The following is a 22729-nucleotide window of genomic DNA, read 5'->3' on the forward strand; positions in this document are numbered from 1 at the left end:
TCTGAGTATACTTCATATCATCCCTTACCAAGTAGGCCAGCTAATGGGAGGAGCTGAAATCTGAAATATTTGGAGGGTGTCTGCTCACCTGCCCCTGCTCTGCCATTCCTCTTCCAACCTATTTTGGAAACCAAAATCTGTACTTAGACTGCATGCCTCAGCCTATCCTGCCTCTGCCCACAAGAATATGGGGGAAAGTAGCTGATGTTTGCTAATGCCACAGGCCCTGGATAAATCCTCCTGTATCTTACTGATCTAAGCAGACATTGTCAGCAACTATCTTCTGATCACATACAGAGCAAGATCTCCAAGGAAGATGGTTGCTGTGCACTTCATATATAAATTAATATCTTGCTGTGATATTACTACTTTGCCTAACTGTGGAACATACTTCTACCTAAAACTGCAAACTTCTTGAAAAGCCCTCTAGTGGACAATTTGGGCAAATGCCAATCAGAAATTCACAGCAACTAAAGAGGATTATAGTTCACAAATCACACTAAACTGTAATTAGCTAAACAACCCACAATGGCCTGGTCCAGGCATTACACTAAGCTCTAAACGATGATTTACAAACAATGTCTCAGTGCACACCAGATAATATGACTTCACTTTGACTTAACATGTTGTCCAAACCAATAATTGTGATGTGTAAAATCATGTGTGTGGGGGTTCCGTTTAGCACAGGAGTGGGCAACTTGTGCCCTCACTCCCCAAGTATCTTATTTGCAGCCCAAAGACTACCAGCAGTGTAGATAAGGCAAAACATGCTGGGGTCGGGGGCATTCAATGTTGGTGAGCAGTTTAAAACTCATTTAAAACTCCTCCATAATCTTTAGTTCATGTGCCACTACAATTACCTAGGTTCACAGAGCTGTAAATCATGCGTTACCAACAACTGTTGGTGAGTATATATAACAGCTACTGTAAAGCCAAAAACCCAATTAAAAATATCATGGTGAACCTCCATCATTGCTCCCAGAATTTCTCCCAGATGACTACTTTGATAGCCAAAAATGCAAAGGTTCTGCAAGCTCTAGTTATAAAAGTCAAGGAGCACAGTGAAAAACTGGGACTAAAATTAAATATAAAGCAGACCGAACTGGTACAGCCACCAGCCTTAGAACAGACAATGAAGATACTGAAGTGATGGAGAGCTTCTGCCTTTTAGGATTGACCATCAATAGTAAAGGAACAAGCAGTCAAGAAATACGCCACAGACTACCACTTGGTAGAGCAGCCATGAAGGCCTTGGAAAGATACTCAAATGCTATGATATGTCTATGATCAGAACAGTACAAGCAATTATATTCCTTGTGACACTTTATGGAAGCGGAAGTTGGGAAAGAAGCAGGGTAGAAAGTGTACTGACATTTTTGAAGTTTGGTGTTGGACAAGACTCCTGAGAATACTGTGTACAGCCAAGAAACCAAACCGATGGATTATCAAACAAATCAACCCCAGTTCTCACTCAAGACACAAATGATCAGGCCCAAATTATCCTACTTTGTATACATTATGCAAAACCTAGCTTTCTAGAGAAGGCTCTAATGCTGGGAAAGGTGAAAGGAAAGAGGAGAGGATGATCAGCAGCAAGGTGGACTCATTTACACTGGCAACGAGGGCACCACTGGGAGACCTGAAGGACCAGGTTAGGGACAGATCATCATGCAGAAAATCTACATGAGCACTAAATATCAACCTGACTCGATGGCACATAATTGTAATATTAATTTCATTTATTTGCATTTCTGCTGTAACAGTTTTCTCATTCATTTTATTTCTGCTGCTTCAAGTTCCTAGTGTTTTAATGAATGTTCTGATTTGCATTATCATATAGAATGTATAATGTTGTTTATTCATTTAGTCGCTTCTGACTCTTCGTGACTTCATGGACCAGCCCACACCAGAGCTTCCTGTCGGTCATCAACACCCCCAGCTCCCCCAGGGACGAGTCCTTCACCTCTAGAATATCATCCATCCACCTTGCCCTTGGTCGGCCCCTCTTCCTTTTGCCCTCCACTCTCCCTAGCATCAGCATCTTCTCCAGGGTGTCCTGTCTTCTCATTATGTGGCCAAAGTGTTTCAGTTTTGCCTTTAATATCGTTCCCTCAAGTGAGCAGTCTGGCTTTATTTCCTGGAGGATGGACTGGTTTGATCTTCTTGCAGTCCAAGGCACTCTCAGAATTTTCCTCCAACACCACAGTTCCAAAGGATCTATCTTCCTTCTCTCAGCCTTCCTTATGGTCCAGCTCTCGCAGCCATATGTTACTACAGGGAACACCACTGCTTTAACGATGCGGACCTTTGTTGTCAGTGTGATGTTTCTGCTCTTAACTATTTTATCGAGATTTGTCATTGCTCTTCTCCCAAGGATTAAACGTCTTCTGATTTCCTGACTGCAGTCAGCATCTGCAGTAATCTTCGCACCTAGAAATACAAAGTCTTTCACTGCTTCTACATTTTCTCCCTCTATTTGCCAGTTATCAATCAAGCTGGTTGCCATAATCTTGGTTTTTTTGAGGTTTAGCTGCAAGCCAGCTTTTGCATTTTCTTCTTTCACCTTCATCATAAGGCTCCTCAGTTCCTCTTTGCTTTCAGCCATCGAAGTGGTATCATCTGAATATCTGAGATTGTTGATGTTTCTTCCAGCAATTTTAACTCCAGCCTTGGATTCCTCAAGCCCAGCATGTTGCATGATGTGTTCTGCATACAAGTTGAATAGGTAGGGTGAGAGTATACAGCCCTGCCGTACTCCTTTCCCAATCTTAAACCAGTCTGTTGTTCCGTGGTCTGTTCTTACTGTTGCTACTCGGTCGTTATACAGATTCTTCAGGAGGCAGACAAGATGACTTGGTGTCCCCATACCACTAAGAACTTGCCACAATTTGTTATGGTCCACACAGTCAAAGGCTTTAGAATAGTCAATAAAACAGAAATAGATCTTTTTCTGAAACTCCCTGGCTTTTTCCATTATCCAGCGGATATTGGCAATTTGGTCCCTAGTTCCTCTGCCTTTTCTAAACCCAGCTTGTGCATCTGGCAATTCTCACTCCATGAATTGCTGAAGTCTACCTTGCAGGATCTTGAGCATTACCTTACCGGCATGTGAAATGAGTGCCACTGTTCGATGGTTTGAACATTCTTTAGTGTTCCCCTTTTTTGGTATGGGGATATAAGTTGATTTTTTCCAATCTGATGGCCATTCTTGTGTTTTCCAAATTTGCTGGCATATAGCATGCATTACCTTGACAGCATCATCTTGCAAGATTTTGAACAGTTCAGCTGGGATGCCATCATCTCCTGCTGCCTTGTTATTAGCAATGCTTCTTAAGGCCCATTCAACCTCACTTTTCAGGATGTCTGGCTCTAACTCACTGACCACACCATCAAGGCTATCGCCGGTATTGTTATCCTTCTTATACAGGTCTTCTGTATATTCTTGCCACCTTTTCTTGATCTCTTCTTCTTCTGTTAGGTCCTTGCCATCTTTGTTTTTGATCATACCCATTTTGGCCTGGAATTTACCTCCGATGTTTCTAATTTTCTGGAAGAGGTCTCTTGTCCTTCCTATTCTATTGTCTTCTTCCACTTCCGCGCATTGCTTGTTTAAAAATAATTCCTTCTCTCTTCTGGCTAACCTCTGGAATGTTGCATTTAATTGGGCATATCTCCCCCTATCACTGTTGCCTTTTGCTTTCCTTCTTTCTTGGGCTACTTCTAGTGTCTCAGCAGACAGCCATTTTGCCTTCTTGGTTTTCTCTTTCTTTGGGATGTATTTTGTTGCCGCCTCCTGAACAATGTTGCGAACTTCTGTCCATAGTTCCTCCTAAGGAGGATCTACTAAGTCCAGTCCCTTAAATCTATTCTTCACCTTCACTGCATATTCCTTAGGAATATTAGTGAGCTCATATCTAGCTGATCTGTGGGTCTTCCCTAATCTCTTTAGTCTGATCCTAACTTGTGCAATAAGTTCGTGATCTGAACTACAATCAGCTCCAGGTCTTGTTTTTACCAACTGTATAGATGTCCGCCACCTTTGGCTGCAAAGGATGTAGTCAATCTGATTTCAGTGTTGTCCATCTGGGGAAGTCCATGTATAAAGCCGTCTCTTAGGTTGTTGGAAGAGAGAGTTTGTTATGCAGAGTGAGTTGTCTTGGCAAAATTCTATCAGCCTATGTCCTGCTTCGTTTTGTTCTCCCAGGCCATGCTTACCTGTAATTCCAGGTGTCATTTGACTGCCCACCTTAGCATTCCAGTCTCCCGTGATGAAAATAACATCTCTTTTAGGCGTGTTGTCCAGTAGGTGCTGCAGATCCTCATAGAACTGCTCTACTTCAGCTTCTTCAGCATCAGTGGTTGGGGCGTATATTTGGATCACTGTGATGTTAGATGGCTTGCCCTGAATTCGAATTGAGATCATTCTATCGTTTTTTGGATTGTATCCGAGCACTGCTTTAGCCACTTGACTATTACTTATGAAGGCTACTCCATTTCTTCTGTGGTCCTCTTGTCCACAGTAGTAGATCTGGTGGTCATTTGATGTGAAGTGGCCCATTCCAATCCATTTCAGTTCACTGACGCCCAAAATGTCTATCTTTAATCTTGACATCTCACCAATAACCACATCCAATTTGCCCTGGCTCGTAGATCTTACATTCCAGGTTCCAATGGTGTGTTGATCCTTAGAACATCGGATTCGCCGTTCACCACCAGCACCGTCGGCCGCTAGCCATCCTTTCGGCTTTGAGCTAGCTGCGTCATCACGTCTGGGGCTAGTTGAACTCATCCTCTGTTCCTCCCCAGTAGCATTTTGACCATCTTCCGACCTGGGGGTCTCATCTTCCGATGGTATACCGACATATCTCTGGTTGTACTGATCCATTTAGTTTTCACGGCAAGAATACTGGGGTGAGTTGCCATTACCTTCCCCAGGGATCGCGTTTAGTCTGACCTCTCTGTCATGACCTTCCTGACTTGGGTGGCCCTTCACGGTTTAGCTCATGGCATCATTGAGGTGCTCAAGCTCCAGCACCACAACAAGGTAATGATCCTTTGCTGAAGAATGTATAATTAGCTTATTTATTTATTTATAAAACATATATGGCTTACCACCTTATGTACCATAACTCTGGGCAGCTCACAAAATGATAAAAACATCAAACCGTAACAAAAACTCTGGGCAACCCCAAGACAACATTCCCCCAGACATCAGTAGTCCACTTTACTGTGTTCCAGCCTCACTCCCCCATAGCTTGTGGAAAGATACAGCTCTTCAAGGCCTTCCCAAAGGCTAGGAAGGTAGGGGTACCAGATCTCAGGGAGAAGGGTATTTCACAGGGCAGGGGCAGTTACTGAGAAGGGGCACTAGATGACAATTTTTTTTACTAATTTTTACCAATCCTGCTATGAATCTTAGTTTTGACTTTTAAATACTGGCTTTCAAATATCTTTATGACATACAGCTGCGAGAGCTGGACCATAAGGAAGGCTGAGAGAAGGAAGATAGATCCTTTGGAACTGTGGTGTAGGAGGAAAATTCTGAGAGTGCCTTGGACTGCAAGAAGATCAAACCAGTCCATCCTCCAGGAAATAAAGCCAGACTGCTCACTTGAAGGAATGATATTCAAGGCAAAACTGAAATACTTTGGCCACATAATGAGAAGACAGGACACCCTGGAGAAGATGCTGATGCTAGGGAGAGTGGAAGGCAAAAGGAAGAGGGGCCGACCAAGGGCAAGATGGATGGATGATATTCTAGAGGTGACGGACTCGTCCCTGGGGGAGCTGGGGGTGGTGACGACCAACAGGAAGCTCTGGCGTGGGCTGATCCATGAAGTCACGAAGAGTCAGAAACAAGACGAATAAACAAATGACATTTGTAGTAAGCTACTTAGGGATTCTGTGTCTGCATATCAATACTTTAAAAAAGATCATCCACTTGGCTGCTACAGGATGTTTTGCTAGCCAGCAGTTTAAAAAGCTGTTAGTTGAGGTTTATTAATCTCGATGATTTTATGGAACTTGCATTTTCAGTGATACACTGCTATCAAAATTCTGTCACTGCAGTCACATGGCATGATCACCATTTTTTACCTTTCCAGCTGGTGAGTTAATTGCATATAATTACAAAGCCCCAAATAAAGTGCTGTTTAACTCATACTAAACCAATAACAGAAAAAACACATTTAACATGCTGTACTAGAGCAACAGTTAATTTAAAAATTTAACTACCACAATTAGGACAGGAATTTCAGTCACTAAGTGATGCAGCTGTTAAACAAATCCAACCCAATTTTACAACCATTTTGGCAGCAGTCGTTAAATGAACCACATGGTCATTAAGTGAACCACATGGTCGTTAAGTGAATTACATGGTTCCCCATTGATTTTGCTTGCTGGAAGCCAGCTGGAAAGGTCGAAAATGGTGATCATGCCATGTGACTGCAGTGACACTGTGATGGTTGTTAAGTGCGAGGACGGGTCACAAGTTGGGTTTTAGCACAGTCATAACTCCAAACTATCACTAAACAAATGGTTGTTAAGCGAGTACTACCTGTAACAACAACAACTGAAACAAGCACTAGATTTAGCTATCTTGGGTACTACCAAATCAAGGCAAGTTATATCTGACTAAGCTTCCATTTTTAAAGTAGATCAGCCTAAAATTAAGAAGGAAAAAAGGAAGGCAATAGAAGAGTACATTGGAGTTTTCTGTAGACTGAGGTGAAAGTTGAGCAAGATTGATCCAGGATCCAGTCTGCAGGATCCATTAAAAAAATATGGAAAATTACTCATGTAAACATAAGCAAAATAAAATCTCTTTGAGCACAAATCCTGGTCAGTCCATGAACACTTCCATGTGGCTTTCTTGGCAAGCATATGCACATAGTTTGCTATAAGCTTTTGGGATTTTTTTTAACTTTCCAATCTAGTCTCCTCCCCTTCTTATTGCTATGAGACTTGTGCTTCAACACTGGGAAGATAAATGTATGACCCCAATTACTCAATTGATTGAGGACCTGATGCTACTTGCAATTTATGAATGAATTGCTTACAAATGTAGATTATATTTGGACAATATTAAGAAATACAGTGCTGTTTATTGGAACTGTTGCATGAAACTACATACATGTGCATGTATACACAAACATGCACACACTAGCCTGGTGTAGCAGCTAAGGTGCTGGATCAGAAGTGGGGAGAGCCAGGTTCTAATCTCCCTTAGATGTGGAAACCAGCTGGTGACTCCTTTTCAGCTGTAATCAGTGTCAGGGCTGCAACAGGGCTGCTGTGAAAACACAAAACCCTCCTTGTATCATGACTGATAAGCTTTGCTGTAAGAACTAGGTAAGCGCAGTATGAAAAGTGAACCCTGCAACTAAGCAAGATAAACACTTAAGAAGAAAATACATACAGGTATGAGAAGTCCTCAGGGTATGTATATATGTGTGTAATTTTTTCTTTTCCTGTTCTGTTTAATTAAGTAAATGCCAAAAGAAATTAAAAACCTTTGCAGTGCAGTTTCTATTCTGGGATTTCTGGCCCAGCTTAGCTATTCAAAATTAACCAAAGGAAATATAATATAGTGAAGTCATCCTAATTCTCACAAGAAAATTCAGCAGGCAAAAAATGGGAACACCATAGAATTAATACACATACTTGCTCATATTGTTACAACTCTCATCATTCCCCATTCTTATTTTTAAACACTTCATCCCATGCATTAACAGACTGTTTCTCAACCTTGGCAACTTTTAAGACCTGTGGACTTCAACTCCCAGAATTCCCCAGCCATCTTGCATTCTGGGACTTGAAGTCCACAGGTCTTAAAGTTGCCAAGATTGAGAAACATTTCAATAACGTATCGGACAACACACAAATAATCTTCTGCTGACGTTCCCCCCCCCCGCCCCCGTATCTGTCTTTCCTTGGATTGGATTTCTTTTTCGGGTTGCCCTTTTCTTTGCAAGAAGAGAGGAGGGGTCGTGCCGGGGTCCAATCACAGCTGATCTGAAAATTCTCGAAGGGTAATTCTGGAGCGAAACAAAAGCTACCCTAAGCCCGGAAACACACGTTGAATTATTACAAGTCTAGTTTTAAAAATCCCTTTCCTTCCTGTCCAAAGACCTGCCTTCCTTCTTTACTGGCCAGTGCTGCTGTCAGTCAAACCGTTTACCAATCATTTCCGCTCCTTTTTCCCCATCGCTATAAGTCCCGCCCAACAGCCCTGACGTGCGCTCTTGAAAAATAGCGATTGGCTACCGCCAACCCTCCTTCTAGCCCCGCAAGTGAGTCGCGCAGGCGCTTTTTCCTTCTCAAGTCCGCTCTGGTTGCTCGTTAGTGACTGAGGAGCTTCTTGGCCCGACAACGACTCAGCTTAAAAGACTCTCGCCTAGAGAGCAACGCCATGTTCCGGCGGAAGCTGTCGGCGCTCGACTACCACAACCCGGCCGGATTCAACTGCCGAGGTGAGGGAAGCCGTTACCAGTAGGCCGCAATATGAACCCATCGTCTCATTCGTGGCTGCAGCTGCTGGCGGCCCCGTGATACGCATGCGCGAAGATAGAGAATGGTTGTGCGTTGGCCACGCCCCTACGCTTCTTTCCTTCCCCCTCCCCTCCCCTCCCCTCCCCTCCCCTCCCCTCCCCGTAAAGCTGCTTTCCTTCATGGTGTCCTCCAGGTGTGCAACTATAGTTCCCATCATCCTTCGTTAAGCCAAGCCATCGGGATTAGTCCTTTGTAATCAACCTTATTTGGAGAGCACCAGCTTAAGAAAAGCTTTGTAAAATGAGTGCATACATTACCGTGTGTGCACAAATTTAGGTCTGTATTGAAGCATTTGATATATGCCAGGGTACCAGCCCCTGATGAGGTTCTTCAAAGAGAGGTTGCAATTAGTTACTACAGTCCCTGTAGTAGCAGTTCCTGAAAAAACAGTAAGCCCTGAGGGCCCACTTTTCCTGCAATTTCTTATGACCTTGGAGAGCCAGTTTGGTTGTGAGGTCTAGTCCCACCTGAGGCATGAAAGCCGGGTGGGTGACCTTGGGCCAGTCACACACTCTCAGCCCAACTCACCTCACAGGGTTGTTGTGGGGGAAATAGGAGGAGGAAGTATTAGGTATGTTCCCCCCCTTGAGTTATTTATAAAAATAATAAAGGCAGGATAAAAATTTTCAAAAAAAGAAAAGAAAGCCACATTTGGGAACTTGTGACATAGAAAACTGGGACCAAAGTCGAACAGCTAAAGTCTTTTTCATCTGGTGTGACGGCAAAATTGGGGAGGGGGAGAGATTTGATTCTTGTTTCTTAACTATGTTGTGGCTAATTTAGAACCTCAACCACTAATTTGGAACTCTGTACCTCAGACAGAAAACTTCTGTCAGTTTTCCCCAGTCATGGTCAAAGTCATGATCAGATCTCAAAGCCACAAAAAGAGTGGAGGGATGGCAAGTGGTCTTTGCACTACATTGCCAGTCTCCATCTCTAAAGAAAGCTATTCTTTAATTTTAAAATTGTGAACTGCCTTACAGAACAATAATATATGAATATAGTGCATTAAAATGGATTTGTACTACACTTGAGAGGTCAGTGAAAATTGGAGTAGACTTCTCCATTGGAGATCTCTGAATAGAGCAAGAAACCATTGGGTTAGGCTGCAGGCATGTGACATTTATCTAACAGAATGTTCCATTGAATTCAGTAGGTTTTACTTCAGAATTGACCTGCTGAAGATTGCTATTAATTATTGTATCTTCTAGGTACAGCAATCCAGAAAAGATGCAATCCAGTATTATACTATTGAAACCTGCATAGGTGCATAACATTAAAACAAAAAAATAGAAGAAATAAGCAGTATAGTATATTGCAGCACTTGTAAGCTTTGGGCATTCGGGTGTGTTGGACACAGCCTTACCCAGTGTGGATACCTGGATATGATTAGGTTTAATGTCCAAGGCTAGTAGAGAATTTAGTATAATAATACAAAGAATTTTACAAGGATTTCTTTTAATTCAGAGAAAAGTATTTTGGGTGAGCTAACACAACATCCGTTAGTTATTCAGTTCTGTGAGCAAAATTATGTAGCATAGGTTTTCATGTTTATGATGTGACTTGTATCTATTTGTTACTGTAGATGAAACAGAGTTCCGAAACTTTATTGTTTGGCTTGAAGACCAGAAAATCCGACACTATAAAATTGAAGATAGAGGGAATTTAAGAAACATCCATAATGCCACAGAATGGTCAAAGTCCTTTGAAAAGGTAGTGTTATTTTTAAGTACAGTTTCTGATCATGTGGATGGTATCTGTTTTACTACAAAGCACATGAAGTACTAATTAAGTTAGACTATTTAGGACTAGAGTTGATGAAGGCACAGAAAAAAACAACTGTTTTCACTGGCTGCAGCATTTTTTGTATAAATAAAGCTACAAAAGTTTGGACATACTAATTTGGTTACTACAACTACACTGTCAGTTGCAATGTAGGTCTGCAACAAAGTTTTAAAAAAACCTATGAGTGGAATTTCGTGACTAAGGAAAACTTATTTGCCCTGATACTGCTAGAATAATTTGGGACAGGTGACTACATACTATTTGCCCAATATGTGACTACATTATGATATTCCCTTCCACACAATTGGTAGCCTCCTGCATTGATGATTTTAAATTGGAGTGAGTAGTTTCATATATGTCGCTCTCACTATTAATAGCCATGAGCGTTGAGAATATTTCCATATTTAGGAATAATGCATGTTGTTTCTATAAACCAGCAAGAGTCCAGGAATCTTGTCTAAGCAAATTCATAATGCTTGTGCCTCACACGGAATTAAGGAAAAGTCTTAATAGAACAGATGATGTTAGTACATTGTAAGTCAGAATCCTTGTACATTACTTTCTAGAAATCTCCATTGCAGGAATTGTGTGTGTATCCCCAATTTGCATCCATCAGCTTTTCACAATTACAGTTTTCTCCCATACAAGAGCCCATACAACTCTCTTGTTATAGGCAGATATTCATTTTTGTGGTTCCACCCAACTTAATTCTTTGTTATGGAACAGGATAGATCAGTAAAAGTTTGTTTTCAGCATTAAAGTTAAAAAGGTTAGCGTACAAAAATCATAGCTGTACAGAAGAAACCCATTTCACATTTTTATGCCATCTAGTATTTCCTTTTAATCGGTCTTGGAAGGATACCACCAAAATAATGGGTATAAATTGTTTTCCATCTATTGTGGGGTAGGAAATGTGTAAGAGAGGCCAGCTAAGAATTCACTGTACTAAAAAGTAATTTGGAGTTAGGATTGTGAAAGGTTTAGGAGGTCCAGCAGTAGATGAAAAATATCGTAGCAGAATTAGAATATAAACAACTGAGAGTTAAAAATAATACTGCTTTGCTCAATGCCACTGTGAACATTTGGAACTGCATTCAGGATCTAATTACCCAATTAAGCACACTTCATAGCTAAGGGACAGTTAGATGAAACAGACCTATAGGAATGGTCCTATCCATATAGCCATGTCTTTTTAATATTATTGCTGTGGCATAGAATAAGACCACAGGGAAGTGCTTTCCAAGCTGTTCCATAATACATGGAGGTATCCTTTATCTTTCAGTAGTAAATATAAGATGTTCTTGACTCAAAAGGTGCTGAAATGCCTCAGATCAGGTATGGCAGCAACAAATTTTGTTTTCCTGGAAGATTCTTTGATGCTGAATTCATAGTCCAGTTCCAGATCTCTGTTAATGAATGAATTTACAGTGTTCACGCAAATAAAACCTATAGCTTTTAAGATTTGTTGTTGTTAATTGAAATGTTTATTTTAAGGTGTTTTTTTTTAACAGTACCTTAAAGATGTGAATTGTCCCTTCACTGTACAAGAACGGCAAGAAACCATTGATTGGCTTTTGGGATTGGCAGTTAGGCTTGAGTATGGAGACAATGGTATGCTGGTCTTTTTAATCTTCTGTTGCATAAAATGTGTTAGATTATTCCTTGGTTCAAAGTTTAAGTTTGATTCCAGTATAACTTAACTGACATCCGAATCAACCTGCTTTACTTCACAGCATTAAACCAACTGAGTGTTTAGGGTTGAGATGAGGCTAACTATGAACGTGCAGTTAAGACCAAATACATTAATGCAAGGATTTGTCATTAAATAGAAGCAGGTAAATGTAGTTCTCTTTAGCATTCAGGTATTACTTAGAGTGGAATGCCCTAAAGCAGTGTTTTTCAACCTTGGCAACTTTAAGATGTGTGGACTTCAACTCCCAGAATTCCCCAGCCAGCATGATCCTGAGAATTCTGGGAGTTGAAGTCCACACATCTTAAAGTTGCCAAGGTTGAAAAACACTGCCCTAAAGTCAGGCATTTCTGAAAGCTTGATCTTCTGCCAGTTGGCTGCAGAATGGTAGGGAAAGGGTGGATAGGGAGATGCTTAACCCTGCCTCACTCATTCTTTTTCTCTGCAGCCATTTCCCCACCAGGTTTCACTACCACCTGCCAAGGGCAGACCGCTAACTAATAAACTGTAAAGGATGGGTTAATAATTTCACTTTATATCCATTACTTTTCTACTTCAAACGTCTTATCTACTAATTTGGAAGTATTTTGCTGATATTCTAACCCAGTTCTTTACTAAAGCTACAGTTCTGGCCTTCCATTTTTCTGAATTTGGGCAGCTTGTTTAGTCTTCAGTGTTTTAAAGAAAATGTTGTTTGCTGTCACTGAACGTGATAATAGTTGCTACTTAGGATTCATTATTAGTAGCAATTGACAAGCATCTAAAATGAAATTTTTGGACAATGTAGACAGCTGCCTCAGTGTTATGCACATGCTGTTCTCATGAATGAGAAGAATGGTACAATGCTTATTTCCTTTGCCAGCCTGAGGCTTTCTTTCATTTTGAGCTTGTTCTTTGTATTCGGACCTATAGTTATGCATTGAGCGAACTGGCTTTTGTTTTAACAGCTGACAAATACAAGGACACTACACCTGAAGGGGCTAAAAATGCAGATAATGTGGCCAAAAATACAGAACCCCTGATAAACCTGGATGGTAAGTGAAGCTGCAGCTTTTTTTTTTCTGGTTGTGAAATATGCATCAGAGGGAGAATCAGCCTGTACCTGTATGTGCTTTTTTACAGTGAACAATCCTGATTTTAAAGCTGGTGTGATGGCTTTGGCAAATCTTCTCCAGATCCAACGCCACGATGACTATTTGGTTGTACTTAAGGTTAGCTTATTAATGAGATATTCCACAGGCACTAATTTAAATTCTTCTTTAAAAATGATTTGTGTAAATTTGCTGAATGTCCATTCCCCTTCTCCACCACTTTCTAACTTTTAATGTTTATTTTATTTGACAGCCACGAAAGATTTGGGATGGATAAAGTAGCAAAAGCAAGAGGCTCATAAGCCTATTGTCTAGTTGCTGCCTTGAAACCTAATGCCCTCTTTCTAAAACATCCTCAGTTGACACCTGTGTGTTTTTAGAAGTTCCTCCTCTTCCAACATCTTTTCTTTTTCGTTGATTTTCCTATGTTTAACCTAAGCATGTTTTTCAGTATCAGGGTGATCATTTTTCACTTGATAGCTGTATCTAAAGCCAGGAAAGCATCCCTAGCGTTCCTCTTTAATCCTTTTTAATTCAATTTTTGAAAGATAAGCTTAGCTCAAATGTGGGAGGAAAACTACCAGCTATAAGAGCAACTCAGTTAAAGGAGTTAATAATCTCCTCCTCAGAAGGAAAAAAATAATGCACCTAGATTCTGAGTAAATACACACAGTTTGAATTACAGGCCTGGAGTTGTGCAATTTTGCCAGTCCCGGCTTTGGATAAATTTATGCCTGCTTGTTGATTCATTTTGGCTAATGATTTGGCTGATCACATGCAATATAGGTTTTGCACTGTCTTGAATTAAGAATGGTGGGCCTTTGCACCAGGGATCGTGGCCTCTTCGTTACAAAGAACACAGATTGTAGCTCTTTGAAGCATTCTTCATAGCTTCAGAACTAAATGTTGGCTATTCCTACTCTACTAATACGTCTCCGTAACGATGATTCATCTACCTCTTTAGAATGAGGGAGATGTCAGGATATTGGCTAACAAGCCCTCAGTACAATAGACACACTGATGGTCAAGAGTAATAACTCTCAGCTTGCTCTTTTGCAGTTGTTCCAGCACTATAGAGAAAGAGCAGGTAGAGAAACATTAAATATATCTCTGCTTGCTGTTTCTCTATCTCTGTTTGTCTACAGCATTAAAAATAGTTCTGTGTATACTATAGATACAGGCCACACCTGTTGTTAAGTAAGCATGGGTTAGGGTTAGGGTTAGAGAGCACGTGGGACTTTCTGTCACCCTCTTCCGTTATGCATGTTCTACAGCTGCTGCGTTGGGTTTCCCACCCATGCAGAGCAAACATGCCATGCAGGTAAATGAATTACGTCACTGAACAAAACCCATATATAGCACTTAGATCCAAGGTGCGTTTCTCCATGAAGTCTGCTTCTGATCTAATAAAATACTAGTAAAAAAAAAAAGACTACCCCAAGAAAAAAAGGTCTTATATAAACACAGCTGGAATCAAATGTGCATACACTTTGCTGACTCAGTTACCAGTTGATCTTAACACTCCTGCTTCCTTCTTCCCTCTCTCTGCCCTCCCTCTGCTGAATTCTAAATCATAAACTGCTTGAAGTTAGAAATGATCGTATTTTCCTATGTGAAATGCTCTATAGCAGTGTGTATGATTGCAGTGCTTATAATTTGTTGAGTATGTCACACTAGCATTTACAAGCACAGGAGTACATCTACTTACTCTTTTTTCATACTTTTCAGGCAATCCGTATCTTGGTTCAAGAACGCTTGAGTCAGGATGCTATCGCAAAAGCAAATCAGTCAAAAGAGGTATGATTTTATATTTTAAATGCAAGAAATTATGGTTTATTTCGTATCTTTAAGTGGGATGCTGGTGGCTGCAAATCCCAAGGCTGTATAAAACTTTGGAGCAATGTTTTGGTTCAGCAAAGGTTTGGGAAAAGCATCCTTTCAAAACTTTTTCAAAGTGCAACTCCCCTTCCTCATTCTGCCTCGAAGCAAATCATGTCACTTCTGCACCTCAAGGTAGATCATACCTCATCAAGGTAAAGAGCAGCCGTCTCATGCTAGACTCTCCTAAATTCCTTTACAAGGAAGATTAGTATAGGTTGAAAACAGCAACAGTCCACACAAGCACATACAGGAAAGCTAGGGAATAAAATCCTTTTGCAGAGATAGCCACAACATTTGCCTAAACCCAAGTCTTCTTGTTTTAGAGAACATCTGATAAAAGATCTTTGAGTCTGGGTACATCTGGACTAATCTGTTTTAGCTATTCACGGATTTGCTTAGCTGTACAAAAGATACAAGCCTATAAAACTGCTTAGCTATAGTGTGGTAACCAAACACAAACATTTCCTTAAAAAAATGTGTTCATGAGCAAAGTAAGAGCTGAGAAATGCATTATTAGTGGAGAATGAGAAGCTCCCCAACGTTGAGGTAGGAAGACCAAACTGGAGCATATTTCTTTGTTTTCTCAGTCTGAGAGCAGCTGCTAACATAGTAACTGAACATTAGTTAATTTGATGTTAAACCCTTCTGGTCTGTATAATGTCCATACTGCTCTTTAAGTCTTTTGAATGTTTCCCTTTGGGCAACTTGCTGTGTTCAAGGATAACTCCAGAGTGCTTTTCTTGCCTGCCTCTTAAAGGTTTTAGGCAAACATTCCTGGGTCATAACAACAACCAGGATTGTAAACTTGAATTGCTAAATTAGCCAACCATATTTTTAAGTTGACGAATAAATGGAATTTAGTTTAATCAGGAATGTGTGAGTTTATTGTTAGTAATGCATAATTAAATACTTTTTAAACTTCTAGCCTAGTTTTTTGTCCGTTTGACTTGTAGCCAACATGACCACCACCACACCACTTCTCTGCCCAGCAAAGCGATGATGATCTATGATAAATTCTTAGTAGTACTGTTTAGATAGATTTATTTTAATTCTGGTTTGTAGATCTGTTTATTACAAACTACAAAAATAAAAAGAGACTAGCTGAGAGAAGCTCTGCTTGATACCCCAAAGATTCAGTTACAGGAAGAGCACTTGGGCCATTGGTTTGAATCCACATGGACAATTTTATATGTTCATTTTAACTGAGTGATGAAAGCAGGTAATTGAACAGTTATTTATTTATGAGACAGCTTTCTTGTGGAACATAATTATTTTTAATTTCAAAATATTTTCTTTTGAACTTCTTAATATCAGAGGCTACAGTCCTGCATACAGTATGTATCTGTGTTGTTCTGCTGACATTTTTGCAAGTGTGGACAGGAAAATCCAGACACTTGATGATCCAGGCGCTTGGTAACTGGAACTTTCTTTTCAAAGACTTGCACATTTTAAGCACAGCAAATCAATATCTTTCAGTCAAGGTCAGTGATTCTCAACCTTGGCAACTTGTAGATTTTCTGGACTTCAAGTCCCAGAATTCCCCAGCCAGACATGGGTGGCTGGGGAATTCTGGGACTTGAAGTCCAGAAAATCTACAAGTTGCCAAGGTTGAGAAATACTGGTCTAGGTAATTGCTGCAGAATTAATAGGAACTGCCAGATTCAAATAAATGTAAATGTAGAAGCAGTGAAAGACTTCGTATTTCTAGGTGCGAAGATTACTGCAGGTGCTGACTGCAGTCAGGAAATCAGAAGACGCTTAATCCTTGGGAGAAGAGCAATGACAAATCTCGATAAACTAGTTAAGAGCAGAGACATCACACTGACAACAAAGGTCCGCATAGTTAAAGCAATGGTGTTCCCCGTAGTAACATATGGCTGCGAGAGCTGGACCATAAGGAAGGCTGAGAGAAGGAAGATCGATGCTTTTGAACTGTGGTGCTGGAGGAAACTTCTGAGAGTGCCTTGGACTGCAAGAAGATCAAACCAGTCCATCCTCCAGGAAATAAAGCCAGACTGCTCACTTGAGGGAATGGTATTAAAGGCCAAACTGAAATACTTTGGCCACATAATGAGAAGACAGGACACCCTGGAGAAGATGCTGATGCTAGGGAGAGTGGAGGGCAAAAGGAAGAGGGGCCGACCAAGGGCAAGGTGGATGGATGATATTCTAGAGGTGACGGACTCGTCCCTGGGGGAGCTGGGGGTGTTGACAACCGACAGGAAGCTCTGGCGTGGGCTGGTCCATGAAGTCACGAAGAGTCGGAAGCAACTGAACGAATAAACAACACAAGCCAGATTCAAATTAGACAAAGTTATTCTGTTTTCCACCTGGGCATAACATTTTTTTTTCAGTGATAAGTTTCCTGTCTCTTTCTTTCAGGGTCTGCCTGTCACCTTAGACAAGCATATTCTTGGCTTTGACACTGGAGGTAAGTGGTCCTCCTCTTGCTCTCTCTTAAAGCTGCTGCTTCTGGCCTTTCCAGCCTGATCCCGTCTACCATTTGTTGTGCACAATCCCTTCTTTTCTTCAAGATTGTGCTTCTTTAGCAGGATGAGTATTCTTTATATGCAGAAAAAAACAGTTTTTTTCCTTTCAGGGGAAAGTCCACATTTGCTGACAAGACAGTAATATTTATTACATCAGAAACAGTGCCCCAGATGCCTTTCAATTTACTAATTTACATTCATTATTTTAATGACTAATATGCCATAATTTAGTGTGGCATTTCCCCATGAGCTATCCTTGATTGACTACTGACAGCAAAGAGATAAAATCAAGTTAAAACCAAGAACATTGAAAATGTATTAAAACGTTCATCCAAAGAGATTTGTTTTCGAGGCCTTTTTAAGAACAAGCCAAATAGTTAAGCACCTCAGCTTACTTACTACCACCATGAGGTAGTTGGCATCTTTGTTTTCTGTTACCACAAACCCCAAGTCCTGGGGGAGATGATGAGGCCCAGTCACTGATGAGTTTCACCAATCTGATGAATTGTTTCTGTTTCTGACGTAATAAGCCCAGGATGAGCAAGTGCGTTGTTCCAGGGGATCTGTACATGCCCTTTTCCTCTTCCAAATGACAGTGAATTAATGTATTAGCGCACAACTCACCAGATGTAGGGCCTGATACATTACAGTTCCAACATGTCTGTTCAGCAAATTAAATTAGTCTGCTTCCTTTCTGGGAATAGGGCTTTTGGCACTTGCTCTCTGTGTGGTGCTTGGACAACAGCGAAAGGAAGGCAAAGGAACCTCTGTAGGCCTTCCTGATATTTCACCCAACCTCCCCATCTCCCTTTTTCTTTGCTTAATTGTTGATAGTACTCGTAAATTGTGCTTGCTTGGGATGGTTTCCCTGTTCTTCGTTAAGGGCGCTTGTTGACAGAGGGTTGAGAGAAATGACCGAGGTCCTTATTTTAGACACACCACCTAAGGAGCTTCAAACATTTGTTCAGAGGCAACTGTGAACTAAGGCTGAGCTGTTTCCCTTTCCTAACCTTCCTTGCCAGATGCTGTTCTCAACGAAGCTGCTCAGATCCTCCGACTACTGCACATAGAAGAGCTCCGTGAGCTGCAGACCAAGATAAATGAAGCCATTGTAGCGGTTCAGGCGATTATTGCTGATCCAAAAACTGATCACAGACTTGGCAAAGTTGGGAGATGAACAAACAAAAAGGCTTTTGGCTCTCCTGTTGCTGGCATGCAGTTAAGGGACTCCTCCAGATCTAGCATGCAATTCCAAAAGGATGCAGCTCCCATGTTTGGAAAGAAACCAGGGCAACTGCCAGCACATCCTCTAAATATTTTTCTTTGCATAAATAAAGCTTGGATTAAATGGATTCGAACAGTTCTCCTGTAGCGGGAGGTTGCCAAGTACAACAGTGGCCAGGTTTTCAGCTCTGAGTGTATTTGTTCATAAGACATACTGCACATGTGTAGAGTCAGATGTTTCTATGTGCTTTTTAGAGGGGAGAGATGTTTTTTAGCTAACCAGATTGTGGTACAGTTCCTAACCTGTGAATCTCAAGTGTTTTACCTGCACCCCTGCAGTTCAGTGACTTAAGATTAGGAGAAGTGTTCCTGACAGGTTGTCAAATATAAAACTGAAGTGGCCTAATAAAAAGTTCAGCTTTTTTATTGAATTCATGGACTAGCCTATAAAACATTAGAAGTTAACATCAGATATTAACCCACAGACAAACACACTTTCTCTCATACAGTCCCAGAATATGAAGAGTGGGAGGTAAATTTGAAACATTTCAGCATATTCTTACATAAATCTTTAAAAATCGTGCATCAAGTCAGAAGCAACAAGAGGTGGCAGTACATTAAATTTTCCAAAATACCTTTAACAATTTTGCATGGCTCCTTAGAACAGGCAAGTGTATTCATTTTTCCATTCTGCTTCCTATAGTGTTTACACTGACCTATGGAGCCCCTGTTCCAGAATCATTCTAGACAATTTCCCTCTTTGAGCTAAGATGGTTCCTCCCCTCATTCCACTATTTAAGAGTCTTGTTTTGTTTTCAATAAAGAGCCAGTTTGGTCTAGTGGTGAAGGCACCAGGCTAGAAACCAGGAGACAGAGTTCTTGTCCCACTTTAGGCATGAAAGCCAGCTGGGTGACTTTGGGCCAGTCACTCTCAGTCCAACTCACTTCACAGGGGGGTGGTTGTAAGGAAAATAGGAGGAAGGAGTATTAGGTATGTTCCCCACCTTGAGTTATTTATAAAAATAATAAAGGTGGGATAAAAAAATCTAAAATAGTGATGATGGAGTAAGGCTATGTTTATATGGTCATATTTCTTTTACAATGTTGCTCCAATCACCAGAAGAATATCCCTGTCATAGCACCATTTCTTTTTGGCAATATATAAAATTGTTTTCACTGTGAAAAATAAAAAATACAGTAGTAAAGATTTGAGGTATAACTTAAAATACTAGATAACTTTGTTCTAAGTTAAACCACTTAATTCCCTTCAGTACATATTGACGGTCCTGATAGAGTTGGAGGGGTCTTTTGCATGGTGTGCAATTATGTTGGGGAAGTGGAACTTTTCTTCCAGCTGCCACAGTGGAATTTATTCCCTCTCCTTCCCTCCGCCTATAGATTATTTTCTTCCTGCGAAAATAAGCATAAATAAATAAATAGAATTGAGTGTGATTCCATTAAGGACTGCTGCTGTCTGACAATGATGGATCACACAGACAATGTGCCACCAATAACCAATGGTGCAGTTCCTTCTCTAGGGAGAGCCTCGCCTTTTCTTCCTGCTTGCCCATTGAGCTTCATCACGCAGAGACTGCAAAAGGGGCTGTTGGGATCTACAGGCACAAGCATCTCATCAAGGCTAGACGGGAAAGGTTTGCTAGACGAGCACTAAGAAGCTGCGGGGAGTGGGAAAAGAAGCACCGTGATCTCATGAGTGCTGGAAAGCGTTCTTTCCAGCTGCTGTTTCCTGCCTGGAGCGGATCACGACTGGCATAAAATCATGGAAAAACGGCAAGCCTTGTTGTCCAATCCATCTTGTCTCTCCTGGGAGCCTGTCAGGCCAGTCAGAACCTTAGGTGATGCAGAATAATTCTCCAGTTTTAAGTAAAATAATTTGATACCCTCCAAAGTACTAAAAATAGCTTTTTGACATGTATTTATGGATTTTTGCCTTTTGCAACGATTTGTGCCAAACGTTTAACCTTAAAACAGTTCCAGGATAGGAGGTTTGTTTTCATAGATTGAACTGATCCACGTAAAACACCCTGGATATTCAGACTTCCAGCTTCGATGCCAGTGTTTCTCAACCTTGGCAACTTCAAGACGGGTGGCTGGGGAATTCTGGGAGTTGAAGTCCACCCGTCTTAAAGTTGCCATGGTTGAGAAACACTGATGCCGTCCTTTTCAATTGCAGAGGGGCCATTTTCTCCTTCACAATGTCACCCTGGCCAGTCAGGGATCATGTGAATGAGGGCATCCTAGAACCATGTAGCTGTTCAGGAGGCAGTTTTGATTATTCCAATGCTTACTAGATTGCAGGGAGGGAATGTCTATTACCAAGGTAACTAGGACAGGTTGCCTGTTCTGCTGTGGTAGCTCAAACCAGATCAAGAGAAATGCAGGGTTGTTTCCTATAATGCTAAGGATTCTGGTGGGCTTCTGAAAAGAAATCACTGCAGGAGCAAAGATGTGGGACTATTTCTCCTCCTACCTACCTCCTCCTCCCCGCAACCCCTGCCCCAACATTTACGGTTATTCCTAATTTTTACCTCCTGGGCAGTATGGGTGAACTACGGTTATTCCATAGAGATGTGTCCGCTGTTCTGGAAGATACTCGCCCGTAAAAGCACCACTGTCTTTGTTCACAGCTATAATACCATCCCTGTACAAAGAAATTGAATGGCACATGAGGTTTGTTTTTTGTGTTTTAGCTAATGCAACATCCCTTTCCATCTGGTATTTTATAGTAAGGAAAGTTAACATTTTTCCCTCCTAGATTAAATGCACAGATTAAGAATGGCCCAGACTGTTAAATATGTTGCCCTGGTCATGATTTTTGTATGGGGTATCTGTGTAAGTGCACATTAGAATACTGCATGCCAAATTTTAATAGGTAGCTTATACCTAGCCATTCCGGACTGATCAAAAAAGCTGAGTAGAGTCAGACCTGTTTAATATTTGAATGGGACAGCACCAGGGAACCAAGTGCTGGAGCCAAAGTTGAAAAAACATCCTAGATGAAGGCAATGGGAAACCACGTTATTTGAAGAAAAATACATAAGGAGTCCTTGGTGCTCTCTGAGCCTTGTTTTCTTGCAGACATTTCATTGCCAGACTAGGCAACATCTTCAGTGCAAACAGGGAGAGGGCCTTGCTATATACAGCGGCTTGCCCTGCTTGTGCTGGTGGGGGTGTTGTTCTCTCCTTGGGAGTTCTTTGATTGGGTGGTTGTTTGCTGCTTGGTTGATTGCCTGAGTTAATAGTTCCTTGATTAGGGTGTATTGTGCTGTTTGATGGTTCATCTGGTGTTAGTCCTAGTGTTGATTTTTGCATATCTGGGTGTTGATTGCTGGTAAGGGAGTGTGCTGGTCTTTTGGTTTTTCTACTGTCTCTTTTGAATGGTATGTAAATGTTGTTTACCTCTGTGTGTCTGTTGATGGCTGCTTTGAGTGCCAGGCTTCCAGGAAATCTCTGGCGTTTTAGGATTTGGCTTGGTTTAGGATGCTCACAGTTTCCCAGTTGAAACTATGATTGAGTCTGTCCATGTGTTGTGAGATTAAGGAGTTCTCATCGTGTCTTCTGACTGCTAGTTGGTGTTCGTGGATGTGCTCTGCTAGTCTTCTGCCTGTCTGTCCTACATAGTGGCTGTTACAGTCTTTGCATTGTATGTTGTAAATGCTGTTTTTTCTTCTTGGGCTATTGGGTCTTTTGGGTTGCTTAATATGTTTTGAAGCGTTTTAGTTGGTTTATGTGCTACGGTGATGCCATGCGATTGTAACAGTCTGTTGGTAGATATCCTATCTGGTCACCAGGAGTTCAGTTTGACTTGAGGGAGTGTTTCCTGTTTACCAAACTAAATTCCGTTAAAGAAATGTGGTAGTCACCCAAATCAAAACAAGTGGACCGAATCCAAATCTAAATCTAATCCACTTTGAAGGTTGTTAGACATTCTTAATTCTGAGGGACATAGCAATAAATGCAACACTGTATTTGCAATACTGTACTGGAGGCCTGTTTGC

At 41.1% G+C, this 22729-nt stretch overlaps 2 protein-coding genes across 2 annotated transcripts in view; one reads left to right on the top strand and one right to left on the bottom strand.

Moving 5' to 3' along the window:
- The first annotated feature begins 8290 nt into the window (after positions 1–8290).
- Positions 8291–18838, top strand: RTRAF (RNA transcription, translation and transport factor). Its single transcript, XM_063290543.1, has 8 exons — positions 8291–8471; positions 10136–10263; positions 11847–11946; positions 12973–13059; positions 13148–13236; positions 14845–14913; positions 17380–17428; positions 18509–18838. Exons 1-8 carry the CDS (start codon positions 8411–8413, stop codon positions 18661–18663), a joined length of 738 nt encoding a protein of 245 aa, XP_063146613.1. The 5' UTR covers positions 8291–8410; the 3' UTR covers positions 18664–18838.
- A 280-nt stretch (positions 18839–19118) lies between these two features.
- NID2 (nidogen 2) overlaps positions 19119–22729 on the bottom strand; it is a 56646-nt gene continuing 53035 nt past the window's right edge. Inside the window, exons 20-21 of the mRNA XM_063290541.1 lie at positions 21260–21372; positions 19119–20120 (exon numbers count right to left, since the gene is read on the bottom strand). Coding sequence (XP_063146611.1) covers positions 20110–20120; positions 21260–21372 — 124 coding nt within the window. The 3' untranslated portion in view covers positions 19119–20109. The remainder of the gene's footprint in view (positions 20121–21259; positions 21373–22729) is intronic.

Source organism: Candoia aspera, chromosome 1, assembly GCF_035149785.1.
Source record: "Candoia aspera isolate rCanAsp1 chromosome 1, rCanAsp1.hap2, whole genome shotgun sequence".
NCBI lineage: Eukaryota > Metazoa > Chordata > Lepidosauria > Squamata > Boidae > Candoia > Candoia aspera.